Genomic DNA, 16,000 nt, shown 5'->3' on the forward strand with positions numbered 1-16,000 from the left:
GAAGACGCTCACGAGCCACGTCCACGCGGGATTCCAGGCCGTCCGCTTGCACATTGGAAGCCGTGCACCAATGAATTGGCTCCTCTCCCGAGTTTATTCTTCTAAAAATTCAGTCCAAAGCATCTCGGCATTTTAGAAAACCCAGGGAGGCACCCCAACCCCCACGTGCTCTCATGGGCACTGGACAGAGCGGCCGCCGGCCCAGCTCCTGCAGACTCCCGCCCGGCTGTGACGCCCCAGGTAATGGCTCGAGAGCCGAGCGCTTGGCCAGGAGTACGTCCTGTCCGTGCCGAGCCCTCCGTGTCCCACGTTCCATCTGTACTGTCACCCCTGGGGCTGCCTGACGACCCCCAGCCTGCTGTCCTGTGCTGACCCCGCTCAGGCAGGTGCTCCCTGTGCACCCGGCGGGGACCCCAAGGAGAGGCTTCTGTGAGGACCAGGCTGCGTGCTGGCCTCTTCTGTGCTCATCTTGTCCCATCTCAATCTCTCGTCTGGCCTGTCCATCTGTCCGTCCGCTGTGGCCTCAGGCCCACGGGGGTGGGGTGATGGGGGCTGAGCCCCATGGCTCCCGGTGTACGTACACCCCATGTGTGTCGTGTTGGCGTGGAGTGGCCCGAGGCCTCGTGTCTGCACCCAGCCACCCTCGGGGACCCCGGGATGCATGGGCCGGGGCCGTGGGAGCTGCTGAGCTGTGTGTGTGTGTCGGTCGATGGCGTGTCTTTACAGTTGGGCCCCTACTGCTCTGGGGCAGCGGGGCGGCTCACCAAAGCTGGGCACCGTCCATTCAGGACGCCTCCGGTTCCAGAGGGAGAACCAGATCCCAGCCCAGCGGGACACTCCCCGGACCCCCACCCGCCCTGCCCAGGGAGCTCTGGCCCTGCACACCGCGCTCTGCCCTGCCTGTCCCCTGCAGGCTCCGTCGCCGCCGGGCTGAGGCTGAGCCCTCCGCACGGCCGAGGACCCCGGGGCAGCCCAGGCGACAGGGTGCGTCTCCCACGCTGAAACCACTCTCTTCTCTCTTCAGGAGCCCCTTCGCCGGCGTCCAGCTGAAGCCGACAGTGACCAATGACAGGTCTGCCCCCCTCCTCAGCTGACGGCCAAGTCCCACGCTGCCCGCTGGGCACCCCCCTTGCCCCCAAACACAACCCCTTTTCTAACAGTCTGTGCAGCCCCTGTTTAGAGAGCTTTCTCCTCCCTCCGTGCTCTTCACCCGCCTGGCTCTGCCCCCACCTCAGTCTGGCCCGGGCGGGACCCCAGCCATTTCTTCCGAGTCGTGGCTGAGCGGCCCCACGGCTGGGAGCTGCCCCCGGGCGGTGCGGCCGGCCTCTCAGGCAGGCCCACCTGGCTGTGCGTGTCGTGGTCCCCCCAGGGGCAGGGAAGGGTGTTGACTCAGCCTGCAGCTGGAAGGGGTCTCAGCTCCCACACCGCGCGTAGCCCGCAAGCGTCCGGTCAATAAAGAGGCTGCCCCACCGTGCCCGCTTGTGCTCTGTCGGCCCGAGGGGGCGGGAGGCCTGGGGCGGAGGCAGGGGAGACCCCGCCACCTTCCTCTGGAAGATGAAGCTATAGGTGCCCTCGACTGGGGCTCTGCTGAGCCTCCCCACTCCCGCTAGCATTCTGGGGGGCCGCTGTGCCCCACCCAAGCCACAGAACTGGCTGCTGGGCCCCCTGCTCTCCTCCGTGTCCCCAGAGTAAATGGTGGGTGCCTCTGGGGGGGTGAGGGGGACACCCAGTCCAGCCACCTCCACGGTGTCTGTGGCTAAAGCACCCTGGTGACCAACACGGTCACCAGCATGGGCGCCAGTAGTGCCCATCCGGGGAAACACTCCAGGCAGCCGTCCTCCCTCCTGCCAGGCTCCTGAAGGAGGGGGTCTGCAGCCCCAGTCTGACCGGAGCCTGTGCACGGCCCAGGAAGAGAAGCAAAAGGGGGCACGGGTAGGGCAGGTGGGGACACAGGGCCCTGCCCTCACAGGAGCTAGAGATGGGCCAGGTGAGGTCTTAGGGCAGATTTTGGGGCAGAGATGCACAGAAGCCCGAACTCCTCAAAGACCCTCTTGCCTGCCGCTCGCCCCGCCCCTGCTTCTGTGCTTGGGAAAGGTGAAGGGAGAGAACGTCCCAGGGAGGTCCGCAGGTCCCCCTCCCAGGAAGAGAGGGCTGCGGCAGTCGGTCCCTCCCCAAGTCACTGTCCCCCTCCACCGAGGTGTGCCAGGGCAGCTGGCGAGGGGATGGGGGTGGCCACCCTCTTTCTCACTCTCACACACACACACACAAACATACCGTGGTCAGGAGGGACTACTTGTGCCCTGGGCAGAGCTGGCAGCTGGGTCCGTCCCTCAGCACCACCAGGCCCCCTCCTCCCCTGGGGCTTTATGTGCAAACCACAAAAGAAAACACACACTTAGCATGAAGGCTTTTTCTTAGCTTGATTTCTTTTAAAAAACAAACAAAAAAGGAACAAGAGAATCATTGCACCAGCATCCTAAGCCTCAAACTAATAAAAAACAAAAAACCAAATCCAAAACAAATCCCCCCCCCATACCCCCAAAGCAACAATAAACTTTACGTCTCTTTGGCAACAATAACTTAAAATCATCCCATTTCCACTCACTCAGACAACAGCAGTTACAAAAATATCCCCTGGGCTGCCCTGCCCCCGCGTCCCGCGTCCCCACCCCTGCAGGCTGCAGCCCCTGACACTGGGGGGTGCAGCCCCCCACTTTCCTTTTGCCGCTGGGCAGGTCTGGGCAGCGCCCTGCAGAGGGGAGCTGGGCACGCCAGCCTGCAGCAGGCACCTTTAGAACAGTTGTGGGCAGCAGCCCTCCCCCTGCCCAGGCAGCCCACCTTGACCCGCCCGCCTGCGCTCCAGCAGTGGACTCTGACGGCAGCTGGCCCAGGCCGCACGGGGAGGGAGAGTTGATGGGTCTGAGTTGCTGAAGGGAAAGACAGCCACAGACTTTGAGGTACGGGGAGCGGGGGGCGACACACAAGCCCAGGGTTCTCTTGCACAGAGCGAACCCAGAACCGGGCAAAGGGGCAGAGAAAGTCCATCCCAGCAGGGATGTGCTCATTCCCTCGGCGGGGTAAGGACAGTCTCCTATAACCATGGGAACTGGCGGGCAGGGCATGCAAGGCCCCCCAGCCAAGAGCAGGTCCCCGGCCTCAGAAGCCAAGCAGCCCGTGAGCAGGGGCAGGGTGGAGGGGGAGGCCGCAGGGGAAGGAGCTGCTCGGGCCTGAGGCGAACGGGCATCCCCAGCAGCCAGAGACAAACCCGCGAGTCCAGGACAAATCCTGCCCCTGCCTGGGGCGGCATGGGATCCGTGCGCAGGGCTGCCCCACCATCCAGGGCCAGGGAGGCCTCCTGTCCTGCCCTGCTCCTCCCGGGTGCTGCGTGGGACACCAAGGCCAAGGTCCCTGCTGTCAGTCACCATCCTCGCTGCTTCCGGGAGCAGGACCGGAGGGGCTCCAAGGGGGCCCGCCTGGGCCTCAGGCCTCTTTACAGCTGCCCCCAGCACCTGCTACAGGCCCTGGCAAACATGAGGTGCCACGTGAGCGTTTAGAGACACCAGGGACAGAGATTCCCGAGAGTCCCCTGCCCCAGGACTGCCACCTGACCTCCATCCTCAGCCAAGGGGCCAAATGACCAGCCGGGGCTACAGCCCTCGGGCCGTTCACTGCAGCCGGCCTGCCTGTCTCCGTGGGAGCCACACCCATCTCTCTTCCCGCCACATCACCAGAGCCCAGGCCTGCCCTCGGGCCCAACAGAGCCCAGCAAATGCCCTCCGGACCCTCCTCTTACAGGTGGGGACACAGAGACCCAGACAGGGCGGGTGGTCCCCGTCACGAACAAGCCTCCTGGCGGCCTGCTTCTCTGCTCAGGTGTCCACTAAGGGTATGCTGTGTGACCGCGATGAGTGCACAGGCCCTCCCCCGAGGCTGCAGCCCCGGCCATGGGCAGTGCACAAGGGGCTGTCTGCTGGGGGACAGAGCTCTCCTGCTCTGCGTGGCCTTCCAGAGCAGCCTTGCAGGGATGCAGGGCTACAGGCCTCTCAGGAAGGAGGCGGTGGGGGCAGGGCCGCACTGGTCTGAAGCTGGGGTGGGGGTGGAGCAGGGAGGGAGGTGCGAGCTGGGCACCTCCGGGCAAGCGCGACGGCATCTGAGATGTCGGGCGGTGGACGAGCCCCACCAGCGGAGGCTGGGAGGTGCTGGTGGCAGAGGCCGCTGCGGGTTTCAGGGGGCTTAGGTCTGGCAGAGCGCAGAGTGGGGGGCACGCCGTGTCCAGCCTGCTGCCTCCAGAGGAGGGAGAAGGGGGCATCTACGCCCCGGGGCCCAGATGGGTGCTGGGCCAGCAGCTGGCGGGAAGAGGGCGCCTCTCCGTGCCTCGCTTTACCCATCTGACAACCGCGCGTGTCCAGATGAGAAACGAGGAGCGCGGAGCCTCGGCCCCGAGCAGGGGCCCTCCCGCCCGCCCCCTCCACTGCCCCCCTCGGGGTCGCTCCCACCAGCCCCGCCGCAGCCTCACCTCCCACGGACCCGGCGTCCGAGTCCGAGACGTGCGTGATGGAGAAGCGGGACGCGGGCGCCGGCGACACGGTGAAGCGCGAGACGGGGCCGGGCGCGGCCGGCTTGGGGGGCGCGGCGGGGGCGGGCAGGGCGGCCTCGGGGCCCGGCGTCTGCGGGCAGCCGTCGTCCCACGCCAGCCCGCGGCCTGCGAGCCGGAGGCGGTCACTCGCGTCGCGGACGTCGCGGCCCCCCACCCGCCAGCCCCGCCGCCGCCCGTGACGTGGCCCCGCCCTGAGGTCACACCCGCCGGCCCGCCCGCGACGCCCGCCCGGCAGGACCCCGCCCAATAGGCCCCGCCCCGCGACGTCACGCCCCACAAGCCCCGCCCCCGGCTCACCCTCCTCGGCCGCAGGGGTCGCCGAGCCGTCGGGGCAGCGGTCCGCCCGCCGCGGCCGGCCGGGGGCGCCGGGGGTGCGGGGGCCGCCCGCCAGGAAGGCGGGGGGCGACTCCTTGGCGCCAGGGATGGGCTCCCCGAGCTCCCGGGTGGGGCTCTCCTGGAGGGTCGGGGCGGCAGGTGGCTCGGTCAGAGCGGCCCGCGGCGGCGGCTCCCACGGCCGCGCCCCCCCGGGGACCCACCCCCGCGTGCAGAGCCCCGCGCGGCCGCCCACCTGGTCGAAGAGGTAGACGGTGACGTCGTCGAAGAAGGACACGGCTTTCTTCTTGCGCTCCAGGTCCTCGCAGAAGGCCTCGGACAGCAGGCTGGGCATCTTGAGCAGGCCGCGCAGGTTGCGCGCGCTCTGGCTCTCGGCCACCACCACGGGCACCGGCGGCGCCTCCTCCTCGCTCTCCTCGCTGGGCTCCTGGATGCTGTAGCAGCGCAGCTCCTCATCCGACTCGTCGCTGTCCTCACTGTCCTCCTCCTCCTCCTCCGACCGGCCCTCGGGGGCTGCGGGCAGTCCCGGCAAAGCCAGGCAGAGTGGGGTTCTGGGGGCGCTGGGGCCCCCTGTCCGTTCTTGATGGGTGGGTCCGGACAGCAGCACGGCGGCCTCCTGGAGGTCAGGGCGGTGGCTCTCTGAGCTCAGTGGCAGGAAAACCTTGGAGCTCTCCGGGCTGGGCCCTGCAGGCCCTCCTGCAGGGCCTTGGGGCCAAGGAGGCTCCAGTCTGGGGCTCTCGGGGCAGGTGCTGCTAGGCTCTGGAGAAGTGTCCTCTGGCGGCAGCAGTAGCAGCGGTGGCACGCCCCTGGGGCCTGTCCCTTTTGCCCCCTGGGGCAACCCAGACTCAGGGGAGGGCTGTGGAGACGGCAGCCCAGGGCTCTCCAGGTCCAGCTCTAGCCCGGAGGCCAGGGCACCTCCTCCCTTCTCCTGGGGGGCCGAGGTGGACTCAGGCTCTGTATCGAGATCCGAAAAGTAGGCTGAGTCGCGGTAGGGGTTCTTCTCGCTGAGGCCTCCAAGGGAGGTGGAGAGCTGCGTCTCGGGCCCGGGGCTCTCACCCTCGGAGACCAGCTCCCCAAAGACCTCGGGCTCGCATGGTTCGTGTGCTTCCTTGAGCACAAACTCCGGGGACTCGTAGTTCTCCGTGTCGTAGCCACTGTCCAGGGCTCGGGGTTGCCCACCAGGAGTGCCAGTAACGGAGGGGCTGAAGACCTCGCAGCCGCCACCATCGCCGGCAGAAGAGGGGACATCCAGGGAGTCCACAGAGTCGGGGGTCCCCACCTGCTTCTGCAGGGAGCGGAAGGCCGGCGTCACGTCCGGCTTCTCCGTGGGCGGGCCGTCGCTGGACGCATCTGTGAAGATGCCAGGAGTGGCCTCTGTCATGTCCTCGTCCTCGCTGACTGTTGCCTCCAGCTCGGGGGAACCAGGGCAGCTGTCCAGGCTCAGGGCTACCTCAGGGGCAGTCTCCCAGCTGCCAGCGGGCGTGGGCAAGGCAGGCAGGCTCGCGAGGGCACCGGCCTCCTCAGCAGGAAGCGGGGCTCCCTCTGGGGATGGGGCAGGGAGGGATGGTAGGGGTCTCTGAGGTCTGGCAGGGCCCTCAGCCTCCTCAGCAAGCCTGGGCTCTGTCTGGGGGTGGTCACCCCCGCTCTTGGCCACCTGTGTCCGGGAGGACGGCAGCAGGCAGGTGGCAGGCGGCAGGCCCCCAGCAGGACGCAGATGACGGAGGCCAAGGCAGCGGCCGAGCTCCTGGCCGGAGGAGACCCCCTGTAGCCCAAGGAGAGGCTCTGTGGTGTCCTCCAGGGCCAGGGGACGGCCCAGCTCAGGGACGGCCTGTACTGTGTGCTCTGTGCTGGGACAGCAGCCCATGCACCCACCCACATATCCCGTGTCCCAGGAACCTGGCGCTCGGCTGCCACTGTTGTTGTTGGCGGACACGTTGGAACTCCAGTGTCTATGCTGGGCAGTCCTGCACGCCTCGGCCTCCCCCACCACCTCCCCACCCGGGGATGGCTGGGCCCCAGAGCTCCCCGAGGGGGACGTGCCCAGTGGGTCCTCCAAGAAGGGTGGGCAGAAGGCAGCTGCGCCCCAGTCGCTGTCCTCCTCCCTGGGCTCTGCCAGCATGAGGGTCCCCGGTGAGGGCGAGCCCAGGGAGCAGGGCGGGTCCCTGGCGTGGCTCCCATGCAGGTAGTAGTCACAGTGGCCCCAGGACCCAGCAGGGGACGGCACGTGGCCCAGCAGTGGCTCCATGGCCAGTGAGGCAGCCATGCTGCCCTCCGAGTCATTGTCCTGGTCACCGCCATCGGGGAGCAGGCCCACGGCGTGGGGGCTGGGGGTGCAGCCGGCGCAATCAGGATCGTGGCCCGCGGCGGGTGTGGGCTCCTCCAGCCGGATGAAGTACTCGCTGCCCACCGAGGGGCTGTGCGCGCTGAGCACGGGCACCACGCCGGGGGGCGCGCCGTCGGGGGCACAGAGCTCCTGCAGGCGCGCGGTGCGGCTGGGGCTCGCTGTGCCCGCGGGCGGCGGGAAGGCCTCAGCACCGCGGCCCGCCTCCCACTTGTACTCGAAGTTGAGGCCGCGGCTCGTCTCGGTCACTGTCAGCACGTCGTCCCCATCCGCATGGAAGCCGTCGCCCGCGAACTGCTCCAGCAGCGGGAAGGACGAGGCGGCCGCCAGCTCGCCCGCACCGCCCAGAGCCAGGCCGGCCAGCCCGGGGCCTGCGCCACCCCCGCCCGGCCGCAGCGAGCGCCAGCGCCGCTCAAACTCTTCCTCCGCCTCTGTGGCGCCCTTGGCGCAGAGGTAGGACAGCAGCAAATGTACCTCCTCGGCCGTGGGCCGCTGCTCAGGCTGCAGCCAACAGAACTGCATCACCTCATACCTGCGAGGAGGGAGGCCCAGGGCTCAGGCCTCGCCCACCGGGACCTGCCCCCTCCCCCCCCCCAGCCCGCCCAGCCAGGAACCCCGGCTCCCGCAGGGATGACCAGATCTGCCCTCCACAGGAAGGTCTGGGGGCCTCTCCTTCTACTCAGAATCCTTTAAGGACAGGGAAGGGAACCTCCAACTTAATTGCAGGAGACCCCAAACCTTCCAAGGTGGGCTCCGAGGTCTGGGAGCCCACTGTGGGCAGAGGGGCCTTTCCCTCAGCCCAGCTCCGCCCAGGCAGCAGGCGAGTTTGTGTTTTGGGCAAAGAGACCACCCGCTGTGGACGCCGGGCAGGGGAGGGGAGCCAGCGTTAGCTGAGAAGCCAGGCAGTCTGACTCCGAGCACCCCCTCGGTTTTGCCCTTCCTGCCGGGGACACTACACCCCGCCTGGCCTCACAGGCCCTCACCAGCGGTCAGACAGGGTGAGCTGCAGCTGGGGCTTGGGGAGTTTCAGCTGCTGCTCCCGGACGGCGTAGGCCAGCACCTGCCGGTCAGAGTGGTGGGGGTAGGGCTGCGCGCCCAGCTCGAAGAGCTCCCAGATGCTCACGCCCAGGGACCTGTGGAGGGGGTGGCCATCAGGGGGGCTGGCGTGGCTGCACAGATCTCAGAGCTTCAGCCACCACAGGGCCGCTCCTGTAATCACACCAGCACCCTGGGACACCCCTCCCAAAAGACAGCACCTTCCTTCAGTAGACTGGCAGGACACGCCACCTGGTCAGGCCCAAATCTGTGCCCAGGTCATTTAGGGAAATAAAAGCCACCAGGCCTTTCCACAGACCCCAGTCCCTTCATCGGTGCATGTATTCACTCTCCAGCCGCGGTGAAGGCCGGACACCATAGCCGGGGTACGAACTACCGTGTGGAGAAGCTCCCAGTCCTAGGGGACTGGCGGAGCCAAGGCCTTGAGGCTGGGGTAGGGGTGGGGGGTGGTGAGGAAATAGGCAGGGGCGGCCGGAGCACGCAGGACCAGAAGAAGGCCATTAGGTTCCTTCCGGCGTGTGTCACCCAGCTCCCTGGTACCCCAGGCTGTCCCAGGAGCCAGGGAGCTTGAGGGACAGAGGAAACAGGGCAACAGAGGGGTCAGGTGGCCTGGCCCAGAGCCGTCCCGAGGACCCCCGTCAGCATGCAGCAGGGCGGGCCGGTGGGCGAGGTGAGGGGATGGAATGGCAGTGGACTGTGGGCAGAGGCCTCGGGCATGATCAGGAAGGGGGGGTCCGCGGATCCAGGCTCTGAGAGCTCCCTGGAGCAGGAGGAGACCAGACAGCCTTGGGGAACTGGGGGGCGGAGGAGTGGGGAGAAGACACTGGTCAGAGACAGAGACCACCATGGCAGACCCTCCAGAGACCAAGTACTGGGTCTGAATGGCCCCTCTGTGTCCTGCTTGGTTCCCAGGATGGAGAGCCCCTCCAGACCAGTCACAGGAGCGCTCCAGCCCCCTGTGCAGAGAGCAGGCGCTGCCCTGTGTCCCATGTCTCGGCCAGAGAGCCTGTCCCACTCCCAGCAGGCTTTCCAACCTGAGCGTGTGCTCGGACCCTGGCGACTTTGGATGTCAGGGGATCCCGGGGGGAGGGCAGGACCAGGGGCCACTGGCACTGCGCAGCTGCAGGTGGCCCCAGCAGCCCCATGACCTGTCCTGGGGTCAGAAGCGACCACCTCCCCCAGAGCGATGAGGGTGGATGGAGAAGCATGTCATTGCACGTGTAAGGCAGGTGGGTCTCGGTCGCCTGCTGCCTAGCGGGTCTGAGAGCCCTGTGTCCTCACCGGACAAGCACCAGCACGTGGCCTGGCAAGGCCTGTGGGCGTCTCCTTGCGGCGCCCCGCCCCTCGTCGCCCGGGCCCGCCCCCCGCCGCCTGGGCCCCGCCCCTCGTCGCCCGGGCCCGCCCCCTGGGCCCCGCCCCTCGTCGCCCGGGCCCGCCCCCCCGCCGCCCGATCCCGCCCCTCGTCGCCCGGGCCCGCCCCCGCCGCCGCCTGGGCCCCGCCCCTCGTCGCCCGGGCCCGCCCCCCGCCGCCTGGGCCCCGCCCCTCGTCGCTCGGGCCCGCCCCGCCGCCGCCTGGGCCCCGCCCCCCCGCCGCCTGGGCCCCGCCCCTCGCCGCCCGGGCCCGCCCCCCGCCGCCCGCACCCCCACCCCGCTCACCACACGTTGCTGGCCTTGGTCTGGTCCACCACCAGCAGGTTGCAGTGCACCTCGTCCACCAGCTCGGGTGCGATCCAGCGCAGCGGCACCCACAGCTGGTCGGCGGTCACGAAGTAGTCCTCCTGTGGGCACAGGGGACAGGGCTGCCACGGGGAGCCGGGCGGCTGGCCCTGACCCCTAGCACGGCCCCGCCCTCTTACCCTGTATTTGCCGTGGGACAGGCCGTAGTCGCCGATTTTCACGGTCAGGTCGGCCGCCAGCAGGCAGTTCCTCAGGGCCAGGTCGCTGGAGGACGGGAGGGTGGGGGTCAGTGGCAGGGCCAGGCTGGGGACATCCGGGGCACGGAGGGGCCGGACCGCTTGTCCCCGAAGGCATTGTCGCGAGTGGGAGTGGGGGGGAGAGAGCGTCTGAGCAGCAGCCCCTGCGCCCGTGGCCCCAAGCCCCCGGCCCTCACGGGGCACCAGGCGCACTGGAGGGCCCGGATGGACAGGGCCTCAAATGTTACGAGGTAGAGGAGGAAAACGAGGCCCAGAAAAGGCCGGAGCATGCCACGGGGCCCTCAGTGAAGGCACGGCAGGGCCATTGCTGGACCCCCCGATGACCCCAGCTCTCGCCCCCTCTTCTTTCTCGCCGGCCCACGGAGCCCCCCCTCCAGACCGAGCCAGTCAGGGATACCAGGGATACTGCCTCATCTTTCTTCCCGCCCACGACCTCCTCACCCTCCCCAGCGGGGATCCTGAGATCCCAAGTCTCCCCGGGGATCCTGACCCTGCCCGGCTCACAGAGGGCGGGGCCCCCCTCCCGTCCCAGGGCAGGGTAGGGGTGAGGAGTGACCGCACCACGGCCGGCCAGTGGCTGGCCTCGGCAGCGGGCTGCAGGGGTGTCTGGGGGCCCAGGGCGCTCCGGCAAACGTGGGTCAGCACGCACCCGCCAGGGGCTGCAGGTGGGCCTGCGCTCGGGGCAGGGCGGGCCCAGCGGGCAGGTCGGGAGGCTGGCAGCTGCCATCTTCAACAAAATCTCTGATGCTGGAGTCACACGTGTCATCACTCAGCACCAGGATATTGTTGGGGAGGACGGCCCGTGCGGCGCCCGGGGCTGGCGGGGCCCCTGCTCCTTCGCCGCTTCGTCCGGCATGTCCCCTACGAGGGGCACCCTGGTCCCTCCTTCCGACTCCAGGGCCAAGGCGGAAGCAGGACAGAACCAACCCTCCCCCCAGGGACCTCCGGGACACAGAGGCAAGCAGGGCCCAGCACGGGGCCACCAGGTGGCTCTGGCCGCCCCCGGAACAGAGGACGGGCCCTGGGCCCTGGGCCCTGCCGTGAGCTTGCCCGGGCCAGCCCGGCGTCCTGCAGAAGCGAGTGTCCACCGCACCCCCACGCCCCCGCCCGTCTTTTATTCCAGAAGACGCCTCTGCAGCAGGTCCCTAAAGGCCGGATGAAGACGAACCCAGCCAAGCCCTCACATAAAGCCCCAGGCGGGAAGCTGGCACCCCTCTGAGCAGGGGCCGCAGCGGCAGAGAGCCAGCAGCCCCGCCCCGCCTCACCTGTGCACGTAGTTGTGGCGGTGCAGGTGCAGGACCCCGGAGGCCAGCTCGCAGGCCATGCGCTGCAGGGTGAGGGGGTCAGGTGCCAGGGACTCCGCCACCCGGCAGCTTCGCAGATAGCCCTTGAGGTCTCCCTGCCAAGAGGGGCGGCAGCGTCACCCGCCAGTGGGGAGCAGGGACCCTGCGAGCCTGCCGCCCAGCCCCTCCCTGCCCACAGAGGACCTGCTGACAGCCCAGGGAGCCACCGCCGAGTCTGCCCCCCAGCGGCCGGCCCTCAGTGGGACAACCCCACAGACAGTGGACGCTTTCTCTGTAGTCCCCACAGACCCCATCCTGGGTGCACACCACCGGGCCCACGTGCCTGCCCCCTCACTGCTCACAAGCATCAGACAGGCCCCGTGACGCCCAGCCAGGAGGGAGCACGGGGCAGGTGACCAGAGGGACAGCTGGTGAGTCCCCGACCTGCGGGACACCGCCCACTGCCTGGCTCCAGGAGGGGCCTGCCCATGTTGGGGAAGCCCCAGGAGGTCACGGCTTCTACCAGGAGTCCAGACACCGGGTGGTGCGGCCCTGCGGGCCTCGGGGTGCCGGTCTGCCAAGGGCAGCTCCAAGCAGGTCTGGAGCCGGGAAGGGTGGGGGAGGGGACCCCAGAGGTATCTCGCGGGGGCATCCCAGCCACGTGAGGCCAGGGAAGCAGTGGCAGGCGGCTCGCAGGAGAGCGTCTTGACTCCGCCAGATAGGTGGCCGGGCGGCCCCAGAGTGCAGTGGGGTCCCAGACGCAGGGGCCACCTGCCCCCATGATGTGGGATCGCCCCCTCCCCACGTGCTGCCTCCGGGACGAGGGCGCCCAGGGCCCCCCGCCCCCAGCTCAGCCAGTCTGCCCCTGTGGGAGGGTGAGCCCCCCTCCTGCCCACCCCGGACGGAAGGACAGACGGAGGGGCGCTGGCGGCCGAGGGGCTGGCGGAGCAGGGCATGGCCACTCACCATGGGGCAGAACTCCATCACCAGCAGGTAGGGCGTCACCTCCGCGCACTGTGCCAGGCACTGGAGCAGGTTACCGTGCCGCAGGGCCCTGCGGGAGCCGACAGGCTGCCCCCCTGACTCGAACTCAGGGCAGGAGGGGGCGGGCGGGCGGGGAGGGGGGCTGGCTCTGCAGGGGTGGGGGAGGAGCAGGGACAGCACAGAGCTTGCCTTTGTCCCCAGGGCCCCGTGCCCCGCAGCCCCCCCCCGCCCCTCCCCGCGGGAGTCCGGCCCGGGGACCCCACCTGTAGGGCTGGGCCTCCTCCAGGAACTGCGTCTGCTCCTGGACGCTGGCGCTCGCCTTCAGCTCCTTCACCACCACCGGGGTGCTGCCGATGCCCGAGTTCACCTCCCCCAGGAACACCTGCGGGGGCGGGCGTCACCACGGCCCCCGCCCCCCGGGCAGAGCCTCCGGTCCCTGCTCCTCCTTGCTCCCCCACCCCCCAGCTCGTCTGCAGGAGGGTCCCGGACCCCTGCCGGGAACCCGGCGTTCTCAGGGGCGTCTCCCAGCACCAGATACCAGGAGCTGCACAGAAGGGACGCCCCAGGAAGGGGACCAGCAGGAAAGGGGACCCCAGGGCTGGGGCAGCTCCCAAGAGAAGCAGGTCTCCACCCCGCCCCTCTGACTGCCAGTGCCCTCCACCCCGCCCCTGCCCGGGGCCAGCACTCACCTTCCCGAACCAGCCGTGGCCCACCTCCTCCAGGTACAAGAGGCTGTGCCGGCCCAGGTCTGTGGACTTGAGCAGCTGAACTGTAATGGGACGGGGCGCTCAGGAACCCCAGCTCGGGCTGTCGCTGCCCCCAGCTGCCCTTCCCAGCTGTCCCCTCAGCCTGTGCTGGGGAGCCGCCCTACACCCTCCAGAGCGGGGCCACGGCTGGGGACCGCCATCAGGAGCAGGGTGCCTGCTGCCCCAGGGAGCCGTGGACCCGCAAGCCACATGCGGGCATCTTTCTGGGAGGGTCTGGGAAGGCTGGTCCCCGAAGTACAGGGACACGCCGGGCTGAAGACAGCAGGGCCTGGAGCCAAGAGCGGCGCACAGGCAAGGCCAGGCAGGCAGTATGGCCGGGGCCAAGCCCATGGGGGGAGGGCACCAGAGCGGCCCGTCCCCTCACCCCTGCCGCAGGCTGGCATTCCAGCACCAGGAGCACCAAAGGCCCCTTTGTCGGACGCCGCTTGGCACAGCCCTGCACGGAGCACACTGGGCCCATTCTCCTGCAGCCTGGGCTGGGGGAGGTCAGCAGGGAAGAAGGGTCAGTGAGGCCCCGGAGGAGGAGCCAGGGCTGCCGAGCCCACTCATGCCCCCCCGTGCCCCAGGGATTCCCCGAATTCTGCTCCCACGCCAACCGCCCTGAGGGCGCAGGGGGACAGGGCGGGGCCTAGAATGCCAGGAGCGCCCTGGAGATGGGGTCTGCTCCCAGGGAATGTTGACCTTAATGCAGAGCAGAACTTAGGGGGCGTCCACTGGGCCCTGAGCCTCGGGGTTCCTCGCCCTGGGCCCCCCCCTCTGCTGGCGGCACCTCTCCCCCCCCACACTCTCGAGGGGTGGACCTTGTGGCTCAGGTCTTTAACCCTTGACCTCCATGTGGGCTGCCCCCCATATCCCCTGAAACCTCTCTCCTCCCCAGAAACGGGGTGACATGAGCTACTTTGCTGCTGTCTCCCGGTCCCAGATCCTCACCCTCGGGGACAGTGCCCTGAGGGGTGGGAGAAGCCGGGGTCCCAGGCACTGCCTATGGGCCACAGGCCGAGGCTGGGGGGGGGCAGTGTCCCCTGGGATGACCCCCGGCTCCCCACTAGTGACCAGCGTCCAGGGTCGGCACGGGCTCTGAGCCCCCCGTGCCGTCCAGGAAGGTCGGGAGCCTCCTGCCGCAGCCTGCCTCCCCGCAAGGGCTTCGGGTCAGTCGGCAGTGGGCCTTCGAGCCCCGGGCCCTGGCTCCCGCCTAGCCGCCGACGTCTCCCCCAGGAGACGCTGGCTGGATGGTGAGAGGTGACACCCTGATGGCCCCGGGGCTGCTCTGAGGGCCCAGACCAGTGCCTCCACGAAGTCTGGGCTTCTGAGCGGACCGCACGGAGGTCACGGGACGGCAGGCTTCAGAGCAAGCAGGTGGGCCTGCGCCATCATCACCACCACAGGCCAGTGTCCCCCAAGCTCCCGCAGGGCCTGACCCCCTTCCCTCAGCGCCCCTGCAGGAGCCGGGGGTGGGCTTCCAGGGAGAGGCCCTGAGCTTAGACGTCATGGGAGCCCCACCCCACAGGCCCCAGACACAGCAAGGGGTTCACAGGCCGGCTCAGACACTGACCTCGAACCCCTCCAGCTTGCACCCACATCTGTCCTCGGGGGTCACCCTGGTGCAGGGTGGCCGGGGCTCGGGGGCGCAGGATGGGGAACAAATGGGAGACAGGGCAAGGAAGCCGTGGGAATAGGTCCCTCCCTGCTCCCACCCCAGCCCCAGCTGGAGTCAGAGGCCCATTCAGGGCCCTGCCCACAGAGGCGCCCCAGAGAGCCCCCCTCCCTGAGTAGGTGGGTCCCGCCCACTAGGCACAATGGAGCCCATGTCCCTGCATGGCTGGCCGGTGCTCCGGGGGTTGTCTGGGGTCAAGCATCCAGGGACAGCGGAGGAGCCCCTCCTCCCAGCATGGGGGTAACCCAGCCCAGCACAAAGGCAACTGGTCCCTTGTCCCTGGTGCCCAGAGCTGCCCCTCGGCACAGCAGCCCCCAGGTGGGTGAGGTGGTGGGCAGAAGGCTGACCCAAGCCTGTCCACAGTGCCCCAGCCCCCACCAGAAGGGGGCACCTACCAGCCCTCGGCCGTGCTCCCTGGGAGCACTGGCTGCTGAGTCCAGAGGCCAGGCCGGAACCGGCTCATCCCCTGTGCACACCACCCGGGCCTCTCCCGGGGCTCACTCACCTGAGCGCCCCGGCTGCTTGGCCATGGGCAGGGAGATCTCGGTGAGCGGCAGGACGTACACGTCTGGCCCGTTCTGTGCCCCTGTCGCAGGGGAGCCCTGGGCCGAGAAGCCGGCGGCGTACTCTTCCCCCTCGGCATTCTCAAACTCCTGCAGTGGTAGGGGTGCCCGGCTGGCAGTGATCCAGGGCTCCAGGGTTGGGGGCAGGGCCAAGGGGTGCAGGCCGGGCTCCGAAAGGACCGAGCTCTCGCCTCTTCTGGGGCTGGGCACGGCGCGGGCTGGGGACCTAACCCAGAGCTGGGGCACCCGCCAGCCGCCCCTTCCGCCCATTTTGTCACTGCTCGGGGCAGAGAACACACCATGCTCCTAGCCCCCTCCCCCCCAGAGACACCGGCTGCCCGGAGGACAGAGAGCTGGTGTTCGTCTTGTGCTGGTTGTAGAGGAGAGCGATCTTCCTCCCAAAAGCATGGGGAGGGGTCCCCCAGCCCCAGGGCGGCAGCCCCTGGCCCAGCCCAGTCCGCCCCCACCAGGGGGCAACGCTGGCCCCA

General features: G+C 69.1%; 2 protein-coding genes across 3 annotated transcripts in view; one reads left to right on the top strand and one right to left on the bottom strand.

Annotated features, from left to right (window-relative positions):
* Positions 1-1,474, top strand: part of BAIAP2 (BAR/IMD domain containing adaptor protein 2) — a 63,345-nt gene extending 61,871 nt beyond the window's left edge. For both annotated transcript variants that reach the window (XM_080826018.1, XM_080826019.1), the window contains one exon: positions 1,025-1,474. In XM_080826018.1, the coding sequence (XP_080682144.1) occupies positions 1,025-1,094 (70 nt within the window). In that variant the 3' untranslated portion in view covers positions 1,095-1,474. The remainder of the gene's footprint in view (positions 1-1,024) is intronic.
* A 2,006-nt stretch (positions 1,475-3,480) lies between these two features.
* Positions 3,481-16,000, bottom strand: part of AATK (apoptosis associated tyrosine kinase) — a gene marked incomplete at both ends in the record, with an annotated part of 30,852 nt that continues 18,332 nt past the window's right edge. The window contains 12 exons of the mRNA XM_080826022.1: positions 3,481-3,521; positions 4,517-4,702; positions 4,895-5,051; positions 5,166-7,803; positions 8,255-8,404; positions 9,984-10,105; positions 10,184-10,268; positions 11,527-11,660; positions 12,511-12,598; positions 12,792-12,910; positions 13,218-13,297; positions 15,455-15,602. Of these exons, the coding sequence (XP_080682148.1) occupies positions 3,481-3,521; positions 4,517-4,702; positions 4,895-5,051; positions 5,166-7,803; positions 8,255-8,404; positions 9,984-10,105; positions 10,184-10,268; positions 11,527-11,660; positions 12,511-12,598; positions 12,792-12,910; positions 13,218-13,297; positions 15,455-15,602 (3,948 nt within the window). The remainder of the gene's footprint in view (positions 3,522-4,516; positions 4,703-4,894; positions 5,052-5,165; positions 7,804-8,254; positions 8,405-9,983; positions 10,106-10,183; positions 10,269-11,526; positions 11,661-12,510; positions 12,599-12,791; positions 12,911-13,217; positions 13,298-15,454; positions 15,603-16,000) is intronic.

The sequence above is a fragment of the Martes martes genome, assembly GCF_963455335.1.
Source record: "Martes martes genome assembly, chromosome: 16".
Taxonomy (NCBI): Eukaryota; Metazoa; Chordata; class Mammalia; order Carnivora; family Mustelidae; genus Martes; species Martes martes.